This window comes from Urocitellus parryii, chromosome 13 (assembly GCF_045843805.1).
Source record: "Urocitellus parryii isolate mUroPar1 chromosome 13, mUroPar1.hap1, whole genome shotgun sequence".
Classification (NCBI taxonomy): Eukaryota; Metazoa; Chordata; class Mammalia; order Rodentia; family Sciuridae; genus Urocitellus; species Urocitellus parryii.
In genome coordinates this window covers 7642233-7667408 of record NC_135543.1, presented here as the reverse complement: position 1 = coordinate 7667408, position 25176 = coordinate 7642233, and the positions used below count along the sequence as shown (strand labels likewise).

Below are 25176 nucleotides of genomic sequence, written 5' to 3'. Positions count from 1 at the left end.
TGGAGTCCCTTAGGACTCTCAGACAGCTCCCCCAGACGCCGCACGCCCCCACACCCCGCTCTGAGCTCCTACCGTAACCTGGACTTCCTCTTCCTCCACAGTGCTCTCCCACTGTGGGTGGGCTTTCCCTAGACTTGTGGATGTTTTTAATGAAGCAGAAGGTACCTGCTTTCCTGCCCAATTTTAATTTCTCTTGTTTGAGCTCACTTTTCCAAAAATGTTACTTTCATCTCTCTTTCATCATCCAAAACATCAGATATTCCCTGAAATCAGTGTAACTTATTTTTAATGATCATAATTTTTTTTTTTTTTTTAGAGAGAGTGAGAGGAGAGAGGAGAGAGAGAGAGAGAGAGAATTTCCAACATTTTTTTTTTTTTTTAGTTCTCGGCAGACACAACATCTTTGTTGGTATGTGGTGCTGAGGATCGAACCCGGGCCGCACTCATGCCAGGCGAGCGCGCTACCGCTTGAGCCACATCCCCAGCCCAATGATCATAATTTATATTTAATTCCTCATACAACTTTTTTGGAGGGAAAATCATTGAAAAATATCAAAAATGGAGTCTCCAGCCTAATAATTAATCCACTGATTTCCCTCCATTTGAGGGAGCCAGGGGAAGGCTGGGGAAGGAAGACAGGAGTAGTTTAGATTCACTCTGAAGAGGACAAAAAGAGCTGCAGACGTTCCAAGAGACTGTGCCCTCAAACCTGAAAGAGTCAGGACTGTCAGCCTGATGATCCAGACAACGCCAGGTGACCTCTGTGATGCTCCTGGACAAGCCCAGCACAGGGAAGGGTACACCAACCCAAGGCTGCCCCTACACCACAGCTACTTAGTTTTCACACCAAGGTGAGTTAATCCCAATTAAACAACTCAACCCTCCAGGTCTGCTGTGAAAAGGCTTGTGAGGCAATACTCATGGGCTCTAAAGATGAGCAAGACCTACCCCCACTGTGGCAGCGTCCACCTTATGGCCATCATGATGTAGTAAGGGCCTCATCCAAGGGAAGGGCTGAAGGAGATGCTAAGGACAGAGTGGAGAGTGAGACAGATGTGGTCCCTGTTTACGCAGGACTCGGGAATGTGTGAGGAGGCCATAAAGGGAGGCCAAAGACCACAGCCAAAGCTGTGCAGTGGGCTCTGGGGGGGAGCTGAGAGGAGTGATAAGCCGGGCAGAGCAGAGCCATGACCCGAGGCACGGCTGGAGGCTACGTGGAACCACCTGCACTTGGGACATCCCAGCGTGGACAGAGAAACGGGGTGTCCACAGGACGTGGGGACTGATGAAAAGAAGGCCTGCCCCACTGGTCAATGGACGGGGCTTGATTCCAGAGGGGAGGTTTGGGCAGGATGGTGACCATCTGGGAAGGGTGCACTGTGTGGACAGGCGTAGGGCACAAGCAGAGAGGCAGAAGGCACTGGAATGCCCGCCCACGCCCAGAAGTGGGGAGGTTAGATATGGTCAGGAAATGCTGTCATTACTGGAAGAGGTGGGAGCCAAAGCAAGAGGAAAGATCCAGAGAGAGAAACGTCAAACAGAGAAATGTGAAGACTGACCACAGAAGATGTTTGCATAACCGTGGCTTTAACCGCTGCATAAACCAGTGCTGGGTATGATCCCAGTAATCCGCCACTTCATTTCTCAAGGATGACCAAAAACTGTCTGTGGGCTCTCTGTTCCGACGATGCTCAAGGCAAGGAAGAATACTGGACACACTTGGGCAGCTTCATGATTCCAGAAAAACTCTCAGGGGGCTTTCTTCAAACAGAGGAGAGAATGGAAAAGAAAAGAACAACAACAAAAGACCTTTACTACTGTGAAAAGGAATGTGGAAGGTACCGGAAACAGGCCTGGCACTGGGAGTGTGGCCACAGGAGACAGAGCACGTTACTGTCACCATAGTATCTGAAGGATCATCCGGAGGTAGATAAAACCTAACCACGTGTAGTACCCAACGAAGGCTAATCATGGTCTTTTTTAGAGAACTGAAAACAAGATCATCTAAATTTTAAGAAAGTGCATTAACTCTTTTTCCAGAGCCTGGGACTGAACCCAGGTGGTGAGCTCGGAGGCAGTGCCCACCCCGGAGCTCCCGCCCGGGAAAGCGCCTCATCTCAGTGGGGAAGGAAAGGCCCTGGGCAAGGCGCCGGGAGGACGGACAGTTCGTCATGGCTGGTTCATGACGACTAGGAAGAAGATGGTGGTTACTGAACAGCACAAATACTGAATGAGGATTTAAACAATGAGATTATTTCAAAAAAAGAGTCAATCAGCTAGTTCAAGGAACGTGGGCATCAGCTTTTCTTCCTCTACTTCTGTTCTTCCTCTTTCTGCAAACCAACGCTGGGAACGGGGGAACTGAAGATGGCAGCGGCTGTTTGCCCTCCGTGGGGAAGCTTACCCCCCGGGAGCCCATTCCTCTCCTGCCTTCGCCCTGAGGGAAGCCGCCCGGGGGTCTCTACTCTTCACTCGATGAGCCCCCAGGCATGTGTTTTGAAACAGGCATTTCCCACAGAGAGTTTCCCCTGCTACCTACCAGTGTCTGTTCAGATGCGAGGTGAAGGGGGGACTCAACGCAGCAGTGTAGGATTCACAATCACATCTGGTCTCGCCACCACGATCCTTTGTTTTCATATCACTTGAGAAATCTCAACTCTTCTTTTTACTTTCATGACAGGTCTGTCATCTGTATGTCTCCTTTTCCCATTATTACTCATGATCCTTCTTCAAAAGAAGACCAGACCTCACCAGGCACTCTGGCACACGCCTGCAATCCCAGCGACTTGGGAGGCTGGGGCAGGAGGATCTCAAGTTCGAGACCAGCCCAGGCAGTGTACAGTCTCAAAAATAAAAAGGGCTGGGGATGTAGGTCAGTGGGAGAGCACCGTGGGTTCAGACCTTAGTACTGTAGAAAACCTTGCTGCATTTCTCTTTGTCTTTATTATTATTACTATTACTATTATTATTATTATTGGCTAATTCAAAATAATAATTTTTAAAATATACGAAGTATTACAATGTGATGTAAGACGTGACCAACACTCTCCAGGGAAGGTTTTGTGGAATCCAAAATCACCCTACGTCTTGGGCACTCTGATCGATAAGTTATTCTCATTTTAAAACTATTGTAAAAAAGAAAAAGTCATGGCTCGTGAAGTTACTGTCAGTATTTGAATCCAAGAGTTTGACTCTATCCCTTAACAGAAAGAGCGAGAGGCTCATTCTACCCCAGGATGCGGTGTCCGTCACAGGGCACACCATGGCTCCTGAGCGGACGGCCACAGGCTCTCTACCTGGGGGCCTGTGGGTCACCCACCTGCATACCAGTGGCCCTCACTGGGGCAGGGCAGTCGCTCTGTCATATTAGGTCCTCCCCACGTGACTCTGGCTGCCAACCTGCACTTCAGTCCTGCTGCGCACAGCCCAGTGGGCTGGAGCCTTGGGGCCTCCTGTCCTCCACCCCTGCAGAGATCACCATCCCTTGAGGCGGCTGGGCTCCTGGGTGGGCCTCCCCCGCTGCCCTGTGCCTTCGTGCCGACGTCCTCTCTGCCCAGCCTCTCAAAACCTCTGTTCACCCCGAAACCTGCTCGCAAGTGACCTGCGCTGCCTCCTCTGAGGGCGCGATCCTCGCCTTCTCGCCTCGCGGCCAGCTGTCAGAAGGACATATCTTCTGTGCCACCCGACTGTGGGTGGCTCCTGGAAGGGTGGCTTCTGAATCAAAGAGGGACACCCTGCTTTCAACTGCCCTCATGCGATCAGTGAGGGGACGTCCCTGCCTCCACAGTGTGCACCCAGGAGAAGCAGCGAGTGCCTGGAGGGGACTCACGGGCGCCTCCTGGGTCCCGTCACTCTGGGAACATGACCCAGGTGCCTCGCCTGCCGTCACCCAATTCAGGTAACTATACATCAAAGTCAAGGATGCAAATCTACACACGCTGAACCTTCTCCAGTGCCGTTTGGCGAAAGTTGCCTCTGGGGTATTGTTACTTATTCTTAGGCTTTTTGCCCTAGAGATTCCTTTCCTCCAGACTTTTGTTAGGCTTTGTTTTAGTCTGGATATTTTTTCTTTGAGATATTCTGTTGCTTTTCTGGATTGTTGTTTGTTTGTTTTCATAGAAATTAAAAACACTCCCACTTCTATCTTTGGATCACTACACTTAGGGACCACCAAGAATCTTCGGTGGTGGACACACATGGGCACCTGCTCCCTGTCTCTGTGCTGCCTTGGGACTCTGCCTTGGGACTCTGCCGTTGAAGAAGGCCATCGCCAGAGGCAGCCTCTAGACCTGGTACCTCCAGACCCCCACACCAAAATAAGCCTTTTTTCTTTATAATTTAAAAAAAAAATCTTCACTGTTTTGATTACCCATTGTTAGCAGCTTCTTCAAACACAGGAAATCCACCCATGAAAAATGACCAGTTACCATTCAATAAATGAATCACCGAGCCACGCACCAAGCAGGAAAACAGAAGGTGTCTGGAATAGAATTGGACAGTTGGCAAATACATTGCAAGATTTTGATTTGTTCCTAGTAAAAAGGATAGCTATTCGTTTTCAAATATTAATAATAGGCCTGGGATAAGGAGGGAGGAAAAATCCTCAGTGTTGGGAAGTAAGGCCTGAGCGATTGCCGGGGGTCTCTAAGGTGTCAGGCTACGCAGAACATCAGTGATGAGGGGCCTGCGGCCTCCCGGAGGTGCAGGGTGGACTTCAACTCCCCACTAACCCCATGCATCCAGGAAACTGTGGGCCAGCCCTTCTGACGCCACTCAGTGCTGAGAGCAACTCATGGCAAAGGGGCCTTTCACAGTCCACCCAGCTCATCCTCAAACCGCTTTGAAGTGGCCAGAGCAGAGAAAAGTGGCATGAGAGCAGTTTTGAAGGGCAGATACAGCTTCAAAATGTTTTCAAAAAGAGTAAAGTTCAGTATGATGTGGAGAGTGGGGTCATGTTACAGGAAGGCAAGGTTGGGGCTGGGGGCCAGGAGGACTGAGGCTTGGACTGGTTGGAACCTACCCCTCTTCCCCACTCACAGTTTTTCAAGTCTCAGCGCCAGCTGCTAAAAAGTCCTTCTCTTTTTATCCCTGCCTTATGCCAACACTCTGGCCTTTTTATCCAAGAACTGGCTGACAGAAATTCATAACTTTATCTTCATGAGTACCAGAGGCCTGAAAATTATGACACTTGCAGAAAGGGACAACTTTGATATAAATGACTTATCCGATTCAGATGCAGAAAGGTCAGTCAATAGAGATCAACAACAGAGGAGTGAGCTGTCAGAATTCAAAACCACAGACATCGCCTAGAGAGGAGAGCTCAGCTCAGAGCTAAGCAGCAGCTCCTCCAAAACCTCAAAGATTTTAAGAGGTGGAAACTAGCCTTTGTGACACGCTGCAGACCACCTACCCCAAACCACAAGACTGGAGAGAAGTGTTATGTAAAGTGGGGCAGACAGAAGAATTAAATGAGGAAAGACTGTAGGCTACTTAAATTACCTACCTTCTATCTTGAATCCCTCTCTGAAATAGCCTGTGACTCACCCCATTTAAGTTATATTTATAATTGTGTAACTGAATCCGCAGAAATAAAGTCATGTTGAATTTTACACACATTACGGAGTGGAGCAAATACACACATCACACCCTCTGAAGTACCTGCCGCCATCAAATGACTACAGGCAACTCTGACTAGGAAGGCAAAGTCGAAAGAGTTCATTGGAAATTTTGCAAAGTTACAAATGGAAACTATAATAAAATGCAAATATTCTGGTTAAACAATAAAAAGTATAGTTAAAAAGGCAAAAAATCCCAAAAGAAACCCCCAGAATACTGAAAAACATATTTTGAAAGTCCAGGGACATATTTTCTAACAGATCTAAAGGGCTGGGTGCTTTAAATAAAACCCCTCATGGCTACATGGCAAAGTCAAAGGGCCAGTCAGATGGCGGTATCACCAGAAATTGCAAAAGAATGTTCAAATGGGAAGAGTCATAGGCCCAGAATTGCCAGTGAGCAACAAGCCAAAAGAGAATCTGAAAAATATCTGTGAAAGACACTCAGGTGAATGATAAAGAGTTTTCCCACACATCAAGGAGACAAAATGAGTGAAAGAAACTTGATAGCTTTTGAAGATAGCATAGACCACAGCAATGTTTCAGTGAACAAAGAGAGAAGGACAAGGACATTTAGTGAATTATTTGTTCTCCTCTTTGTGAGGGAAACTATTAGAGAATCACCAAATTCCCATTAGAATCACTAACGTACATTGCTCGAAAGAAATGAGGAGCCCTTGATCTAACTTATAAAATGGGCAAGATCGTCTTGCCAGAAACAGGCAACCTCCTGTTTATTTGAAAGAGGCACATCTGGGATTTGCAAACAGACACCATGTTTCAGAACAAGTATCTTTTCAACGGGTGCCATCCGATTGGGAGCTCTAGACAGGCCAGAAAGTTTCACCCCCTTCATCTAGAAAACCGGTTCTGGCAGTCAGAACATCTCAAATACAATACAGTTTGGGGAGTGCATCACGACCTTGCAAGGAAAAACAACACCTAACCACTTTCTTAGAATTTCCTTGGAGACGGCAAAGGAGAACCCCATGACATTCTTCAGATTTTCAGATACTTTTCTCCAACTTTTACTCACAGGTATCCAAAGCCATATTTCCCTCTCCAAACTAGCTCCCTCCCATTTCTCAGCACTGAAGAGAAACTGATGTCATTATGAACTTCTCTCCCTTACCCACTAATCCCATCATTTTTGGGGTCCTTCAATCTGATTTATCATTTTTTCTCAAACGTGTACTCTGTCCCCACCATTCCATTCTGGTCCAAATCATCTTCTCTCCTACCCTATTTCTCAAATAGATACCTCCCCACTTGCTTTATTCCAGCCTTGTTCACATTTGAACAAGGCAGTCAATCTGATAGCCCCCGATGTTCAAAACCCCTCTGTAAATGCGATGTGCTGAAGGCGTGTTACCCCTGGGGGAAGGCTTTTCACCTCCTGGGAGATGCACAGAGCAGGCTGCCCTGTTCCACTTCAGTGTGAATGGAACCAGCACCTTCCTCTGGTCCCATCAGGGTTGATGCTGATGATCCTCATGGCTCTTGCTGCTTTGTGGAGTGTGTCCTGGAAGTGTCGAGCACTGTCCCCACCAAGTGAGTATGACATATTTGATGGCATCAAGCCCGGACAACAAGTTTCTGAGTGAGTAAAGAGGGCTGTCGTAACAGGACACCATGCTCACTTTTTCACACAATCCTGGAGGCTGGAAGCCCAAACTCAAGGCTCCCCGGGGCTGTTTTCCTTTGAGGGCCTCCCTCTGGCTCACAGGAAACCATCCTCTCCACGTCTTCCTGGTTTTCTCTCCGTGCCCCAGTCTCTTCCCATAGGACAGCAGTGCCCTTGTCTCAGGCCCACCCCTAATGACTTCTTTTTAACCTAATTACCTCTTTAAAGGCCTGACCTCCAAAGAGTCACATTCTGAAACGCAACAAGTTGGAACTTCAACATATGGTTTTGTGGGGACCCAATTCACCCCGCCACAGCCTCCTGACTAGATTTCCCTTTGTTTCCTTGGCATCTGATCCCCCCTCTAGGCTCCTGCCTGAGTACACTTTCCAAATTGCAACTCACTTGCCCAGTCAAGTTCCCTAATAGCTCCCCATGGCCTCAGGAATAAGTCAAAGCAGCGGTGGCACAGAAAATGTAACTAGAGGGAACCCGAGTTCACACCCATCCTGCTTCGGAGGAAACGCAGCTAAGTCAGCACGCGGGCTTGCCGTGCACATGCGGGTCCACACCCAGGGTTCTCCGTCTCCCCTCTTCCAACACAAATTTGGAGCTTCTTCCAAATTTCTTCTCTCTGCCCCTCCAAGGTCACTACCTGGCATCGATGACCAAGAAACAAACTTCCACTCAAGCTTTAGGAAGCCTCAGATTTCCAAGCACACCAGACTCCCTTCGCCTCATGCTTACGTCCCCCACCCAGCAGGACTGTCCCCCTGCGGACAGCACAACCCCTGTAACCCAGGAAGTTCTAATCTCCTTTCTCTTGAGTAAACTCAAGAGTCTTTGGGTCTCTGAAGCTTCCTGAATGCCCCTTCCTTCCTCCCAGCACCGTCCTTCCAACACACACACACACACACACACACACACACACACACACACACACACGCCACCTCCACCCCCAGCATCACCATCCACTGTCCTGGGCCTCCACAGTCATCCAACAAGCATGACTGGCATTGTCATTGGCCTTAGGCCCGAGATCAGGGCTGGGACATTTCTCTGAGCGCCCCCAACCTCGCACAGCTCCCAGAACCGACAGATATTCTATTCGTATTTGCTGAAAGAGAGGGGAGAATGGAAAGGAGGAAGTTGGGGAGAGCTTTCTTCCTGAGGAAGGTGAGTGGGGACACTGTGGAGGTCGCATCACCGGCCACGCCCGAGACCCAGCCCTGCTTCACTGGGGACTCCAGAACCCCGCCCCCGATTCTTGCCAGTATTTCTGCTTTCTCACCTTTTATCATCCTACGTGCTGTGGCTAGGGTAAGAGCTCCAGACATGGCCAACATGGCCACTAACCACCGGGTGAAATCCAGAATTTAGATCTCACACCCATCAACCTGCTCTCAGGCCTCTAACCCAATGTGTTTTTCATATGCCCCAAATTCAGAGAATTTCCCTTGTAGGTGATATTTCTGATAATGCTTCTTCCTGTTGGACCCCCTCTTCCTGCCATCCTTCACCCCCACCCATCCAAACTTACCCCGATTTGTAGGTCATGGTTCCACAAAGAAGGAGCAATCGCGGCCACCTCTCAATTCCCCAAACTTTGTTTTGTACTCTTTACCAGCTTCCACCCAGCCGTATGGTCACCTGGGTCACAAGTTCACATGGCATATAGGCGGGTACTTCCCCTTTGAGACTATAAACTTCTCAAAAACAGAGACCTTTTTACTTTTTTCTTCATTTCCTCATGGCACAAAATAAATGTCTCTTTAATTAATTTAGAAGGGATTCACAAAATTCACACAAATGTTTAAATTACTGTTGTCAACATTCATCTAATAAAGTGAATTTCTATACTCCAAAGTATCATTTCAGGAACAGGGCTTAATGATTTTCCCTTAAGATTAGTTCTTCTTTTTTCACTAAAATCATAACGGTCAGACTATGTTAAGAATCAAAATTCAAACACTGTGGCAGCTCAAAGAAATTTAACGCCGCCTGTAGTTGGAAATATTTCCATCTTATTAAATGCTCATTCTTTTAGAAACCATTTCTAGGACTTCATAAAAATAGAATAAGGAAGCTACAAGTCCTATGTTAAATAAGTGACCTTTATTTAATTTAAATGGGCAACTCTGTTTCTTAAAAGAATATAAAGAGATATCTTAAGAAATCTGATCTCACGAGCTAATGGGACAGACTAAGTGGTCTCACTTGTGGACATGCACTAATATACCCAAGCTCTGTCTCAGAGATGATAATTGAATCTACTGGCTGTTTCTTAAATGAAAAGAGTATATATCCAATTGTAGCATCCAGTTTGTAAGGAACAATGAATTTATGCATTCATGGAATAAATTAGGAATAGGATCTAAAGTTTTCTATAGACTTGGATTAAGTAAATGCTCTTTATTTAATAAGTGAAGGAAATTACCTTGCCCACCAGAATGCACGCGCACACACACACACACACACACACACACACCCTTCTCTAATCTATTCTGAAATGACAGTGCTGGTAGCATAAAGAATCCATGTGACCTGCCAAGAAATGGGACAATTTGTGCTTAGGAACTAGTCATCTGAAATGAGAGTGTTACATTTCTTCAGTATCCTGCTAGTTAAATGGAGCATTTACATACAGAACTCATACCAGACTTCATTCTTCCAGGCCACAATCAGCACACCACTGAACTCAGCAGGTAAGATGCACATAGCTATTTATGGGCCAGTACCATGAATGCTGTGTACTGCACCTCTGTCCTCAGAAACCTTCTTTTGTCAATATTCTATGAAACATCAGAGTTTTTCTCTTGGAAGATTATGAAGGTTTTTTTTTTTTAATGTAAGTTGCTTAAATAGCTGAAGTCAGGGGAAATTTTCTCACATTGAGATTTATTGGATTGTGAATAATCTCTCAAGGGAAGTGCCAGCAGCCCCATCAGCTGAGTTATTTAATTAAAACTATTCTAGAGTAAGTAGAAGTGATGTTGCCTGGGGGAGTAATTTTGCATTGATCCCCGAAGGATTGACTTGATGGTCTTAAAATTCTTAACAGTTTCAAAATCTTTAATGTCTTCACAAATAGTCTCCTACCATGTTCTAGAAGGAAAGGGAAAGTCATCCTGCCTGCAGCCTCCACTCCCCATAAAACCCAGGAAAGACAAAGACCTGCATTCAAAGCAGAGCTTAGGAGCCAAGTCTCTTTACAGACGCTGAACAACTGTCAGGGGCAGCTTTGGCTCTAAGGGACATTCCCCGGGAGCCCAAGCAGGGTAAGCTGAAAGCTCTACTTGCTCTCTTTCTTCAGCTACTTATTTTCTTGTTTGTTGACACATTCGAAAATCTAGCTCTCTTTATGTCGTAAAATGCAAACTTTAGCTTTCAGTCACAAATATGTGTCCATGTGTAAATTCCTTTAAGGTTTCTGTGAAGGCCACTCACACCTGCAGCTCATCCTGCAGAGAAGTTTCTGAGAGAAAGGGCTAGAGATGGATGCCCACCCTCTGTAGTTTTCAAGCTTCCATGACAGGAATCGTGGAGAGCACGGAAGCCTACCCGTCGCACTGGGCGTGGGATGGACATGTTCCACGGTGACCCGCGTGGACACCCACGACTGCCTGACGCCAGCTCCTGCTCAGGCACGAAGCCACATTTCCACCGACCTCAGGCAGAGCACCCACACACAGACACCTACTCTGCAGAGGAAACGCCTTCCAGAGACTGTGGTTGGCGGTACCTTTGGGTGCGAGTGAGGAGCAGCTGTGCTGGCAACCAGTGCAAGAGGCGCCAGGGGTCTTGATGGCTGAGAGTTAAAAGCAGAAAACTCAGAGCCGCACAGCCTCCAGCTGAGCTGAGAAACATTCAGGCTCCTTCTCCAGCAACTCTGCCCAGTGTGCCCTACCCCACGGCCATCCTGGGACTAATAGATGTGTCGACAAGGCTCGGTCTTATACAGTGGACACAAGGGTTTTAAGCAGAGATCACAGCCAGGTCCGTCCCCTGCTCTGGGAGGCCTGGGTGCATTCAAACAAGTCTAGATTATGAGTTCCTTTCTGTATTTTGCTACAGCTAATGAGTGTAGAAGTCGGGGTTCTCTCATAAGCATAGAGACAGGCAGAGAAAGTGGAGCAAGAACTGAAGAACCCAGACAGACGTCACTCCAAAACCCTGAGCGTGTACATTGATTCAGGTGTCGGCTTCCATCACCAATGTCAGCTAGTAGTCTCTTGTCTTAGAGGGCGATTTAAAATTTTTCCCACTTGGGTTTTTGGCCACAGAGCTGCCAGAGGGTTGTGTCCCTAGGTGACACGTCTACTGGAGTGTCTCCTCCCAGGCTAAGCCCAGGGAGAGCAAGTCAATAACAAAAGCCTTGGCACAGGACATCGCCACCATCTCACTCTGATTCCTATTTACTGCGCCCTTGAGAAGCTCAGGGACCATAACCTTGCTTTCCGTGGGTCTTAAAATGCTCTTTATTATCTGGCTTCCTATACGCTATTTTATTTCATTAAGGCCTGCAATTCCCAAGCCTTTAAAGTGTTCCTGTTTCACCAGTTGACTATTACTTATAGGCACCATTAAATACCTTTCCTCTTTATCTTTTAATGAAAAACTACTGAAATGTATCCTTTAACACACTCTTTTTTAGTCTTATATATGTATGTATAAACACAGGCACATAAACATAGAAAAGGGAAAACTTTTCTGAGCTTGCTAGGATGGGCCTTAAGAAGGGTTTATGGCTTCATTCTTTAAACCATAGATCTAGAGCATTTTTTCCTTATTATTCCATCCCACTTTTAAAAAATTAAAAGCACCAGAAATGCTTAGGATGGTCACAACTCAATGAATCCACACTGGGCAAACCATATGTATACATGTGTTGAAACATCAAACCATACACCATAAATACATTCCATTATATCTGCCAATTAAAAATAAAATTAAAAAGACAAAAGCATAATAAAAATAAAGAATGCAACATCATCCAGCAATGTCAAAAAACAACTGGTGATGATGCACACCTCTAATCCCAGAGACTCAGGAGGCTGGGGCAGGAGGATCACAAGTTCAAGTCCAGCCTCAGCAATTTAGTGAGACCCTCTCTCAAAATCAAAAACCAACAAAGAAACAAGGGTGGGAATGTAACTCAGTGGTAAAGTGCTCCTGGGTTCATTCCTGAAGGAGGGGAGGAAGGAAGGAAGGAAGGAAGGAAAGAAGGAAGGAAGGAGAGAGAAATGATAAAAAGTAAAGTCAAAAGTGTAGCTGGAGTGTGCTGTTGGCCACCCCCCATATCAGGAAAGTGGGGGGCTCCTCCGTGGCCCATTCGTCTCCCATTGGAACGACTTTGGACAGGAAAGACCTCCCAGGCCCAGCTGCTCCTGCACTGTGCACCTTCACTGATGGCAAAGGAGGTCATCTGTGCACATTTTCTTCCTTCCCTTTGTATTTGGGATAGGCCAAGCGAGGCAGTCAGGAAAGCGCACGAATATCTTAAGGTAGATGGTGAAAAACAATTGCAAAATACATCAGGCTTCCTAGGCCTTCTGAAGCAACATTGCAGTCAACCAAGCCACGAATTGTAAACCAGAAGAAACTGCACTGATCTATCGACCCATCTTATGTGTTCATTTGATTTTAGAGGTTTTCACTGTTTGGGGTTATTGTTAGAGTCTTCTTTAAAAAATGAAAATAATCTTCCAGAGTTGGTTAAGCTAGACCCAAAGCTATCTCTTTTCTAGAGGATTTTCTAAAGCAATTCTCTCGGAATGTTACTTCATCCATCTTAGTGTCCAAATATTCTGACCTACCTCCCTCAAGGTTAAGTTCCAATTCCACTTTTGTAGGGAATCTCTTCTGAATTTCTAATTAAAAGTGAATTCTGGGGTTAGAGATGTAGCTCAGTTGGTAGAGTATTTGCCTCACGGGCACAAGGCCCTGGGTTCAATCCCCAGCACCACACACACACATACACACACACACACACACACACACACAGAGTGTGTTCTGTCCTGTAAATTACAGTAATACTTGTTGCTATTTGCCTTAAATTATAATTTACAATATACAATTTTATCCCTTTCTTCCAATCACTAAATATTACTTTGAACGTCAAAGGTTTTTAGTAAAGTCTTGAAGAGTGAGTTAATAAATGAGTTTATTTCCCCCAAATCAGCAAGCCCATGCATACAGGCCAGATCCCATCTTTGCACCCAGACATCACACCCACGTGGGTGGGGGGGAGGCTGACCCTGCTGGCCCCAACCTGCAGGAAGCCAGCCCAATCTGGAGAAGCCCTTCTGTCATGGATTCCTCAGACCTGCCATCCATTCTGGAGCCCTTGATATTAAAGGGCCACTAAGGAGAAACACATATGCAAGATCACAGGAGGAGATCCCACGAGCAGAGCGACTGGCCCCCAGGCTGTGAGCACTGGCTTTGACGGGAGTAGGGATGGGGCCTTCTCAGAACAAGCCTGGGTGATACAGACAGCCTCCTCCAGCCCAGGACAGAATGCAGACTTAAACGGAGACTGTGTGAAACATCTGTGCCCAGTCGAGACAAGCAGAACTGCATGCGAGTTCACAGGGTCAGACTACTGACATGGCCAACACCAAGCACCTGCTGGGTGGAGCAGGACAGATGACCACCTCCCTGCCACCCCAGTTACACGTGTCTGCTGCTCCAAGTCAGTGGCACACCTGCTCCGCATCTGCTCTCCTTACCCCGCTTTCTCCCTGCTTCCCCTGTGTCCTGTGTGTCAGGGTCACCAGCCTCCTGGAGCCCCACTTGGATCGCAGCCTCAGTCCATAGGACTTCACCAGCCGTCTTTCTTAACATCGTCTCACTCCAATGACTGGAAAACCGCTGATCTCCAATACCAGTTCCTACTCATTAGTTCAATAGTTCCTTTGTCAGCCAATCACAGGCTACTTGACAACTCAGTGCTCCTGAAACTGACACTTCTCCTTTCCTCCAAGCCGTGGTGGGCTCCTGATTTCCCATCTTTTCAATTGAAACTATCGTTTTTCTTTCCTTGGATCATAAAATTTCAGAATCATTCTTGCAGCTTCCCTCTCTTTGACCTGCAGGCCAAATCCAAATGAAAACCTCATCCTTAACTTAGACGATTATTTTTGAACTGCTCAAAAATCAGAATCACATCTTTCTTCAACATTTGTATTAGAATTCAGTAGTTCTGAAAGAAATGTTATAAAATATTTTTGAGACAAGTGGGAAATAAAACACTCTAGGTGAGTATAGACCAACAGTGTGAGCTTTGAAAACCTGTGGCCCCTCCTGACTCTGTCTCCTTCCCGCTCACGCTTTTAAGCTGTGCTTTTCTTTGTAGTTTCACCATTTGTGTTTGACACACATAAATAACATATTGTTGGACTTTACATGTCTCTGAACTTTAAAGGAAAGGAATCATGCCCTGGCTATCCTTCGGTAACTTGCTGGCTTTCGTCGACGCGCTGTTCCCGGGATTCATCCCTGTTGGTGAGCAGAGTCACACTTCAGTGCTTCTCCAGGGATGCAGAGTACACTGCTGTATGCATGCTGCCAAGGTCTTTGCCCATCCTATTGGGGATGGGTACTTGGCTTGTTACTGATTTTTTGCTCTTACGGTCACTATTGCAAATATTGTTGGGCACTTCTCCCAATTGGGGCAATCTTTAAAACATCAAACAGTAGAATTATTGGATAATAGGATATGTGATTCTTTAACCCGACGAACGCCATATGATTTTCCAAAATAGACGAGATAGTAATTTTTTGAGTAAACTTGAAGAGTGTTTCTGGATAAGATTAATGTTTAAATCAGCGATTTAGGAGTAAGCAGATGGTCCTCCATCATGTGGATGGGCTCCATCATGTGGATGGGCCTCATCCAGTCAAGTGAAAACCTGAATACAACAAAAGACTGGCCTCCCCCAGTAAGAGGCGGCACCCCAGCAGATGGCTTGGGACTTAACCTGAACCTAGTTTAATCTTGCTGGCAGTGAAAAACAAACTGGTCTTTTTTCTGTGTCTCTCTCTCTAAAAAATGTTCAGCAAGGTCTAGATTAGAGAGGTTCAAACTCCATTCAGCACATCAAGATCTGGGTCACAGTAACTTTCCAGGTTTATATCTAATATTCTGCTGCCCACATTGTCTTAAATCTCTTTTTTAATATAGAAGATACCTGAGACCCCAAAGTATCATATTGAGTTGAGCCCATTTGTTGATGAGGCAGGGAGAGAGTCACTTCCCCATTCTGAGACCACGTCTTGTGCCACGTCTTGGTTAATGACCCTGAATCTCAGTGCCCTCAGTCTGACATGGAAAACATGATCACTCCATGGTACTTTTCAAATGTTAAATGAGATGACATTTGGATACTTCATACCAAGTAGGTACCGTGTGAAAGTTAAGTAGCATAATATTTGAGTGGGTCACCCATTTGGTGGTAAGTTTCATAAACAGAATTACGTTTCCTTTAACAGAAACTACATTTTCTTTTACTTTGACCAGTAAGGCCAGAGATTTCAGGGAGGCAGAAATTTTCCCCAGGACCCTACTTCCATCACTACCCTTGCACAAAAGGGCTGCTTTTGAAATGTTATCTCCTAAGTCACCTCAACAGGTTTCCCCATGAATTAACTAAAATTCATGCAGCTGTTATTACTATGAAATAGTCTAAATCCATTGCTAATTCACAAATGTCTATTCCTAAACTAACACACATTTTTAAGGAATTTTTTTATTAGCAGTATTGTTTATCCAGAATAAGACATTCAATTGGCCCAACTCGAGGCAGAAAGTGTGAGGGGAAGGAGGAGGTACAAGGTGGGCAATGGTTGATGATTCCCAGGAAGGGCCCAGGTGGGGGAACATGTCCCCCAAGCTGTCACTTTATGTCTAGTTACAACTTTGCCCAGTGGGACCCAGGCAGAGTTGAAGCCTTGGAAAGGCCACTAGACCTCAGTCCCTCACTTGTAAAATCAAAGAAATGCCCACACTCAAGTGTGTAATAGGGGCTAAGGGAGAAGATCTGTGTAACACTGACACGTGCAATCCCTCACACCTGAAAAGCTACCAACAAGTAGCAGAAGTCAACCCACTTGGAGGGCAGGGACTTGATTCCTTCGTCCATTTGAAGTTCTTATCATCTGTTATAGAAATTAGAATTGTCAGATTCCGAGTTTTATTTTTTTCTTGTTAAATAGATAATCAGCTCCCCTTGACCTTATACCACAAATGCAATCATTAGAGATCCTGGATGTTGTGAACAGAACACATAAGGAAAGTCTTTGTTATATTCAAGGTAAACCTTGAAATACAACTAATATTCAGTTTAAAGTCTCTATCATCCTCAGTTTGAAACAAGGAAGCCCTCAAATCTCCCAGTCAGGTAGAAGATCCTCACTGGTTCACGACGTCAACTGTTCTGTAAAAATAAAAATGACCAAGACCAACAGGAACAGAACATGTTTAAAGCGACCATCACAAGGAATGGAGCCAGATGAGGACTGGGGACCTCTTTGGCAACTAGCTGAATATTTCACCCTTGATCATGAAAAAGCCCATCAGGTGGGGAACTCTCTTTTACCCTGTTCAAAACATAAGAAGACCAACAGATTTAGATGATAAGAATAGAGGACAATTCCCAAAGCTGTTCGCACATGATGCTAAAAATCCTACCGTGGCACAGCAATAACCTTGACAATTCAGCTCCGTACTCCATCTTAAACATTCAGAAAAGGCCGGGCTGCCTGTTTTCAATTGGTTGCCTTGTAACAGAAATTGAAATACCTGACCTGCGGCTAAAATCTCAGGCTGGACCACGCACGGCAGGGAGAGGGGCCCATCTCCTTCCAGCCCTGGAGGCTCAGGCCCCATGTGCAATCCCAAGACCCTCACCAACCCACACCTTTACTTGAAAGACTGGTCGGAAGGGGACTATACTTGCAAACAGCACTGAACAGATGTCTGCACACAGCAGCAAATGGGTTCTGTATGGCAAGATGGAGTCTTTCAAAAAATTAGTGTGTAATTAAGGCAGTGTTGCCAATTAACTCTATAAGTTCTAGCTCTATACACAAAATTAGTCCTGAGCTAAACACAAAGAGAAAAGGAAACCATGTACACAAACATTCTTTCCTTGCAATACCTTATATTCCTCATATAATACTGTAATCGTGCTTTGGAACGGGGTTTGCTTGGGCTGGGGTTGTAGCTCAACCGCAGGGTGTTCACCTGGCATGTGAGCAGCCCTGGCTTCAATTACCTGCAACACACACACACACACACACACACACACACACACACACACAAAGCAATAAGCACACGTGTGTGTGAAGCACAGAACATGACTCTCTTAAAAATAAATCATATAGTGTTCTCCTCTATATGTCCAAGGAGTGTGATTTGAAAGTCACCAGGTAAGAGATGCATGATTTCAAAATTAGACTTCAGTCACTTATATATGAAAATGTCAACATTAATGATTTTGTATCAAAAGCACAGGAAATGCTAGTAATAGTGATGGTAGTAATACCTCCTATTCTCTGATGAGCATGGGCCAAGTTCTTTAAATATAGTCTCCCTAAACTCTTCAACAAAGAGAGTGCTGTTATCAACTCAGTTTACCATTTCAGAAACCCAAGATTAAGAGAGGGAGGGAGTGCCACGGATACAAGTTGATATAAAAGTACTGGCTACAACACCCAAGCTTTCTCAGTAAATCATATCCACTCTGTGTGGCCACTGCAGAAGGACCAAACCACAACCACAGGGGGACAGCGCAAACATATCCCAAGATATCATTGGACTCTCACACGAGAGCTAGTGACTTCTGAAGGAAGACTCCTCTCTAGTTGAATTTGGAAGGGGCGGAAGACAGGGCCACTGTCTGCACCCTGCCAGGATTCACTAATAATCTCAGATGACGTAGTATACAAGGACCCGGAGCCGTGCAGAGGTTGAAGCCAGTGCTGAGTGCCTAGCCCCAGGGCTGGCTCCTGAACTCACATGTGGCCCCATCCACACAATCCAGGCTCGTGTTCCCACGAAGACACCCAGAGCCCGTGCTTTCTGCTTCCGCATTGAAATCAACGAGACGCTTCCACGCGGAAACGACAGCACACTAAGAAATGACATTGGTCCACAGAATCACTCCTTGGAAACAGTAAGATCATACAGCCTGGAAAAGGGTTTGGGGGAAAGCCCCAAGAATAGGATAAAGCATTTGCAGCTTCCACTTGGGCTTGACAGGATTCAGTATCGTGGAATTCAATATTGTGGGGTGGGGAGAGGGAGAACGAAATCCGCCCTTACCTGACTGAACCACACGTATTGTCTTCTTCCAAATTCCATGTGTGTAAGTCAGGAAAGAGCAGGAATAGGTGCCGACATCGGTCTCAGAGGCATTATAAAAGGAGAGGATCGCAGTGTTGGGAGCCGTCGATGAGTTCAAAAGGTGAAGCTTCTTGTCATAGGACTCATGGACGACCACACCATAAGTGGGGTGGAGAATGCCTATAGACTTCTGCACATCGTGGATCTTAAACCACTCCACCTGGGTAATGTCCACTGATGGGTACAGACATTCTAGAGTCATATTCTCAGCAAATTTAATAGTCGTGTCCCAAAATGTCTCTTCACATAGAGCTGAAATATACAACATGACATAAATTCAGTTAGACCTGATAATGGAATACCAAATAAATACCTTAAGCTCTCTAATTAGAGGAAGGAAGGAAGTTGAGATCTTGGGAAGACTGGCAGTTTTCTACTGCTCATGTTGGCAGTTGTAACCTCTAGCCCTTGGAACAAGTGAGAAATCATCAAAGAAATCCTGCACATATCACACTGAAATACCAAAAATCGAGTTAATTTGTTAAATGAAGACAAAAAGATTTTTTTTTTTTTTTACCTTTGTGTACATGAAGAAGGGCCAAAAGGAAAGTAAGATAATCCATCTCTGGAAACTGCTTGGGAGGCTGCTGCATTAAAAAAAAAAAAAACAATTTGTACAGCGTTACATCTCAGGCCCAGCACAATGACGGTCTCCTTCCTTTCAGATGTTATCAGTAGCGTCTTCTTTCTCTGAAGTATGAACACAGGAAGAAGGTCTTAGCTTCAAAGGCAGGTTTGCTCTCGTACAAGGATGGGCAGAGTTGAGCTATTTCTCTCTCGGGGAACAGCTATGTTCAAGATCTCATTTTCTACAGAAAGTCATTCGTTCAACAAGCGTTTGCTGAGTGTGTTCTAGGTGCCCAACTCTGTTCTAGGACATGAGGATAGACAGACTCAACGTGCACACATACACACACACACACACACACACACACACACATGCGCGCGCTTCTTGCCGTGCCCACATGCTAGTGGGAAGAGATAGAAACCAAAAAAAAACCAAAAGTAAAAAATACGTGTAACAAGTTAGAGGTGGTAAGTGCAGGAGGAAAGCTAAGCAGGAAAGGGAGGCAGGCAGGGGCTCGCATCTCCTTCTCAAGGACTCCTTTGTGACAAGGGGAGATGGGAGCAGAGGCCAAAGGTCCAGGGGAGGTGTGTCAAGGCCTTGGGGACAGAGTCTCCATCCAGCAGAAGGGCCTTCCTCCTCCTCCACCTGTGTCCGGCCTTAGGCACTTGCTTAGGTGGAGATGACAGACCAGGGAGGGCCCTCCATACCCAGCGGAACCATGTCCAGACCTCATACAAAGCCACCATTCTGCTCGACTTCCTGATTCAGCTTTTTATTTTGAAAGGATCATAGATCACACAGAGTTGCTGAGGCGGCTGGAGCGGTTCTGAACAACTTTGCCCAGTGGACCAGTGGCTGTGTGGTACCTGGCCACAGGACCCTACCCAGAAGGTGACTGGCTTCCCAGGGGCACCACTGCTCTTCCTCTTCTTCCAAGTAACACTTCTAATCCCTAGGGCTCTGTGAAGAGCACCTTAACACGCCAGGACAAAGATCCTGTCTCTATGAAGAGGGGCTTGTGGAGTATCTGGCCCACTGGCAGCACCAATAGCGGGTGAGTGGCAGTCACTGAGGATGGCCTGACGCCCAGAAGTTTATCTCTGGTGTCCCGCGGGCGGCACTGGCAGCCAGCGTGGGGACGGTTTCAGAGAACACGAAGTTTGCAGTGTCTAAGAACCCAATCAGTTCAACGTGTGCGTGTATTATGCACCAGGCCCCTTGGTGCGCCCAGAGACTTTACTTTCCATAAAGCCCCCACATCTGATATCATAGTATTGCTACGCACTTCAGTCGGAAGAGGTACCTGTTATCTCTGTTCTGTAAGTAACTCAGCACAGCAATCACCCCAATCTGACCGTTATGCCAGCTACCCTCTTAGTCCTTGGAAATACAAGCATGAGGAGAGCAGGGCCGTGCTCACAGCCACAGGTGACACAGTGGGTCAGAAAGACAGAAAAGCAATTGACTACGATGAATGATAATTTCTAAGGCTGTGACTATAATCTAGGAGCGTAACTGTAACCTAGGGGTTCAGACTATACGGGTATGACTACAATCTAGGAGTATGTCTATAGTAGATGGGGGTGTGACTACTATCTAGGGGTGTGACTACTATCTAGGGGTGTGACTATAGTATATGGGGGTATAACTACTGACTAAGGGTATGACTACGATCTAGGGGTGTAGCTACAGTATAGGGGTATCTGTACAGTGTAGGAGTGTACGACTACAGTCTAAAGGTGTGACTGCCACCTGGAACTACAATCTGAGGACATGACTGGTAAAGCTGTAACGAAAGCCTAGAGGTGTAAACTGTAGCCCAGGGGTGTGACCAGAGTCTGGGGGTGTGACCAGAGTCTGGGGGTGTGACCACAGCCTAGAGACATGACTATGCTCTGGAAATATGACTACAGTCTAGAGACAGGACTATACTTTGGGAATGTGACTATGGTCTTGGGGTGTGACTCTACTGTGGGGTATGATTATAGTCTCAAAGGTAAAGAAATGGCCAAAAATGAGGTTAAATCTGGATAGAAAAGTGTCTTCAATGGCACACATAAAGGGATTAGTCTGTGGCATAAGCATATCTATGGAAGAAAGAGATCCACTGAGAATCTTGTTCTTGTGGCTGATATGGACAATTTTACATTTTGTGAGACAACTTAGGTCACCATGGAAAATGGACTGGCAGTGGCAAGGACTCAAGAATATATATCTGAGTTGGAAAAATTTATTTCATCCATCAAGTCTTATTTATAAGATCTCCTTTTAACAGGTGCCAACCAAAATAAGACTTACAAAATAAGAGTGAGGGCAAGGCCCAAGAATCCTCAAGTGCTAAAGAAAGCACCCTTCTAGCTGACCCTTGTACCCACCACATCCTGCCTCAGACCTTTGTCACTTCTCCCACCACATACACACTCTGGCATGCTGGCACTCACATGCTTACACTCCCACATGCATGCACTCACACATCCTCCAATACACACATGCACACACATGCTCAGTCATAAAAGTCAAACACATTCACACATTCTCAGTCACACACATTCGCATACATGCATTGTACACTCACACACATACACACACATGCACTCATATGCTCACACATACATGTACACATAAATTCTCATTCACATAACGCACATACTCACATTCACACACATGTACACGCACATGCACAAAATGCTCATAGTCATATACTCACATGCTCACAGTCACACTCACACACATGCTTACAGCTACATATGTACATACCCACACGTTCTCATGCTCACACTCATATGTACACTCCCATGCACACATACATGTTGCACTAGGAGGTATCTTGTAACAGAGACAGTGAGGTCCCTGAGGCCAAATATATACACTTTATGACCTTTTACAGAAAATAATTCCTAACCCTGGTCTATGTAGAAAGACAGATTTTGGACAAACAGACATACAAATAAAGTTATTGTTAAAAAATTATACCCCAAATCAAATAATATAACTAACAAATGGTCAAGTGAATTAAACAGATACTCTCAAAAGAAAAAATACAAGTGACAAATATATGAGAAATGTTCAACATCATTAGCAATTAGGGAAATGCATATCAAAACTGCACTGAAATTTCATCTCACATCAGTCCAGAATGACAGTCATCAAGAATACATAATCATAAATGCCGGAGGGATGTGGGCTAAAAGGAACACTTTTAAACTGTTGGTAGAATTCTAAATTACTACAACCACTATGGAAATCAGTATGGAGCTTCCTCAAAAGACTAGGCGTGGGTGCATGAACAAACATGTAATAATAAATCCCATCATTACACACCACTGTAGTGCACCAATAAAAATGTGGAAAAAAACAGTTTTTTCATTGAAAAAGGCAAATGACAGATAAGGAAACTTATACTCATAGAATTTAAGTTATTGCTAATAAAAGGTATTAGCAAAAAGGTTTTTGAGAAAACCCCACAGCTAACATCACACTCAGTGTTGAATGTGCCCCTGGGATCAGGAAGAAGACAAGGATGTCTGCTTTCACCTCTGCTATTCATACTGCATTGAAGGCTTCAGCCAGAGCAATTAGGCAAGAAAAAGAAATACAAGGTATCTAAATACCAAAAGAAGAACTGAAACTCTTTCTGTTCACTGATGACATGATCTTATATATAAACATCCTCAAAAAATCCACCAGAAATTATTGAGCTAATAAACAAATTCAGATTCAATGAAATCCTTACAGAAATTTAGATAGTGGAAGGAGGGACTGGGAGAGATGGCCTAGGGTAGAGGGTTCTCTTTGGGAATGATGAAAATGTTCTGAACTCAAAAAGGTGGTAGTTTAAAGAACTTTGTGAATGTACTAAACATCACCTAATCGTGCACTCTAAATTGGTTGTTTCGTGTTATGTGACTGTCACTTCAATACAATAATTTACTGCCAATGAATAGGAAAAGAGCAAACCCAGCAGAGGAGGCCACATTTGCTGTTGGCTGTTCACTCTCTGATGTCACCTGATCCCCCACCCATCCTGATCCACAAGTACAAACTGAGCCTCACAGTGCCTTCTATGAGCCCAGTGGCACACATTATGGCCCACTTTCATGGTGACAGCTGAGGATAAATAATTCAAAAGACAATGGGTTGTCAGACAAATTATTAAGAAATAAAAAAAATCCTAAATGCTTTTAAATGAACTTGTAAACATGTATATGTGGCTGTGTGTGTGTGTGTGTGTGTGTGTGTGTAAAAGAAAAGCAGCAGGGGTCAGGATAGGGAAAAGTGTGTCAGAGGTGCAGGTAGAAGACCGGAGGGACAGGGCAAATCAGACAGCTTTGACAGTGTGCTACTAGCGACCTCAAAAGAAAAGCAATATAATGAAGCATCTTCCACTCTCAGGGGCTCCCAGGGCCTCAAGGAACCTTCTCTCCTAGCAGAAGGTACTGGTGTGTGGGAGAAGTTTTGAGAAGGGGTAGTAATCAATAATAACTCCTTCCCTCCTTGGGCTTCTGAAGCCCAAGTGGCTGAGAGATGAAAACCTCCTTAGGGCACTTGCACTATAAAATCGAGGGACCTAGAGGTCACAGATTCACACGGAAGGTGCAGAAGGACTTGGGGCTGACGCAGCAGCTCAGCAGTTACCTGTGCCAAGGAAGAGCGCTATTTATCAACATCTAACCAAAGACAAATAGAGACTGCACTTGCGCTATTTTTGTTGTTTTCACAGCCATTTTTTGCATGATTTATGAAGGAGTTTTGGCTTGAGGTTTTTTTCTTAATAGAGCTGTCTGTGTAAAAGAGCTTTGTCCTCGAGGAAGCCATTAATCAAAATATTACAGGATTCTTCTGCTATTTAAGAACGCGTCAGCTGACCACATGCGTCTGAATGCATCTCACGAGCGGGCCTCCAAGTGCAGACTCCTGGGTGACCTGCTGCACCACTGAGTTCTACGTGCACGGCAGAAGCCCTATCTCTCACTCTCAATGTTCCTGCGTCTGCACTGTGTTCTGCTTCCCCACCTGTCTCTACCATGTGGGGATTCTCGTCCTACTGAACTGCCCCAACCCCACCGTCCCCGGCTCAGGCTACAGCCCCTGGCCTGTGGGGTGGGGATCCTGTTCCTGACTGACACCTTTCTGTGTCTGCCCAGTGAGCTGCTGATATGCTGGGGAGAGAAACGCCTGTGCCACTCTGAGAAGGCACGGCGGGCTGGGAAGGTTGCAGGGTGAGGTCCTGTCTCTCCTCCTTTGGGTGCCAGGGGTTGGCTGGGTTCTTCTGCTGGGGTGCCCTATTAAGAGGCTCATGCTCCCAGGGTGTTTCCACAGAGCGCTACCGCTTAAGTGTCTGCTCCCTGCCCAGGTGACCCTCGTGAAGAAAATCTGACGAGGAAGATGTGGTCTCCTCCAGACGATGGTGCCCTTAGAACCTAGGCCACCCACAGATCTGCCCCCAGGAGTTAGTGAGCAATAAAGCCCACTTTCACTCAACTGAGAGTCTTCAGCTTGCCTTCAGCAGGAGTCCTCTAGAACAGAGTTCTAGAAATTATGGCCCGCGGGCTGAATCCCGCGGCTGCCTGGTTTCTGTAAATAGTTTAGCTATCACACAGCGAAGCACCCTCCTTGGTCCACGGGGGATCTGTGCTACTCCTGTGTCCCTGGTAGAGCCGGGTGGCGCTGATTCAGGACAGATGCCGTCTGGACTACAAAACAGTTAACTTAGCTATCTGCCTCTCACAGAAACTGTTTCCCAGTGCTGGAATAGTGTAGTAAATCCTGAGATAACAGACCCTTGTTATTTAATTTTATCCTCACCTAGCATTTCTTGAGAGAAAGAAGACGAAGCCTAATGGCCCAGACACTGGTAAAACCAGCTCAGTCTGATTCTCAAGAACTAACACTATCAGATTCGTGGTAAATACAGTTCTTCTAGGAACACACTAAGGAAAAGTACTTAAATGGCATCCTTTTA

General features: G+C 45.7%; 1 protein-coding gene across 1 annotated transcript in view; it reads right to left on the bottom strand.

Annotated features, from left to right (window-relative positions):
* Cd226 (CD226 molecule) overlaps nucleotides 1-19227 on the bottom strand; it is a 60397-nt gene extending 41170 nt beyond the window's left edge. The window contains exons 1-2 of the mRNA XM_026388696.2: nucleotides 19164-19227; nucleotides 18566-18898 (exon numbers count right to left, since the gene is read on the bottom strand). Coding sequence (XP_026244481.2) covers nucleotides 18566-18898; nucleotides 19164-19209 — 379 coding nt within the window. The 5' untranslated portion in view covers nucleotides 19210-19227. The remainder of the gene's footprint in view (nucleotides 1-18565; nucleotides 18899-19163) is intronic.
* Nucleotides 19228-25176: the final 5949 nt, after the last annotated feature.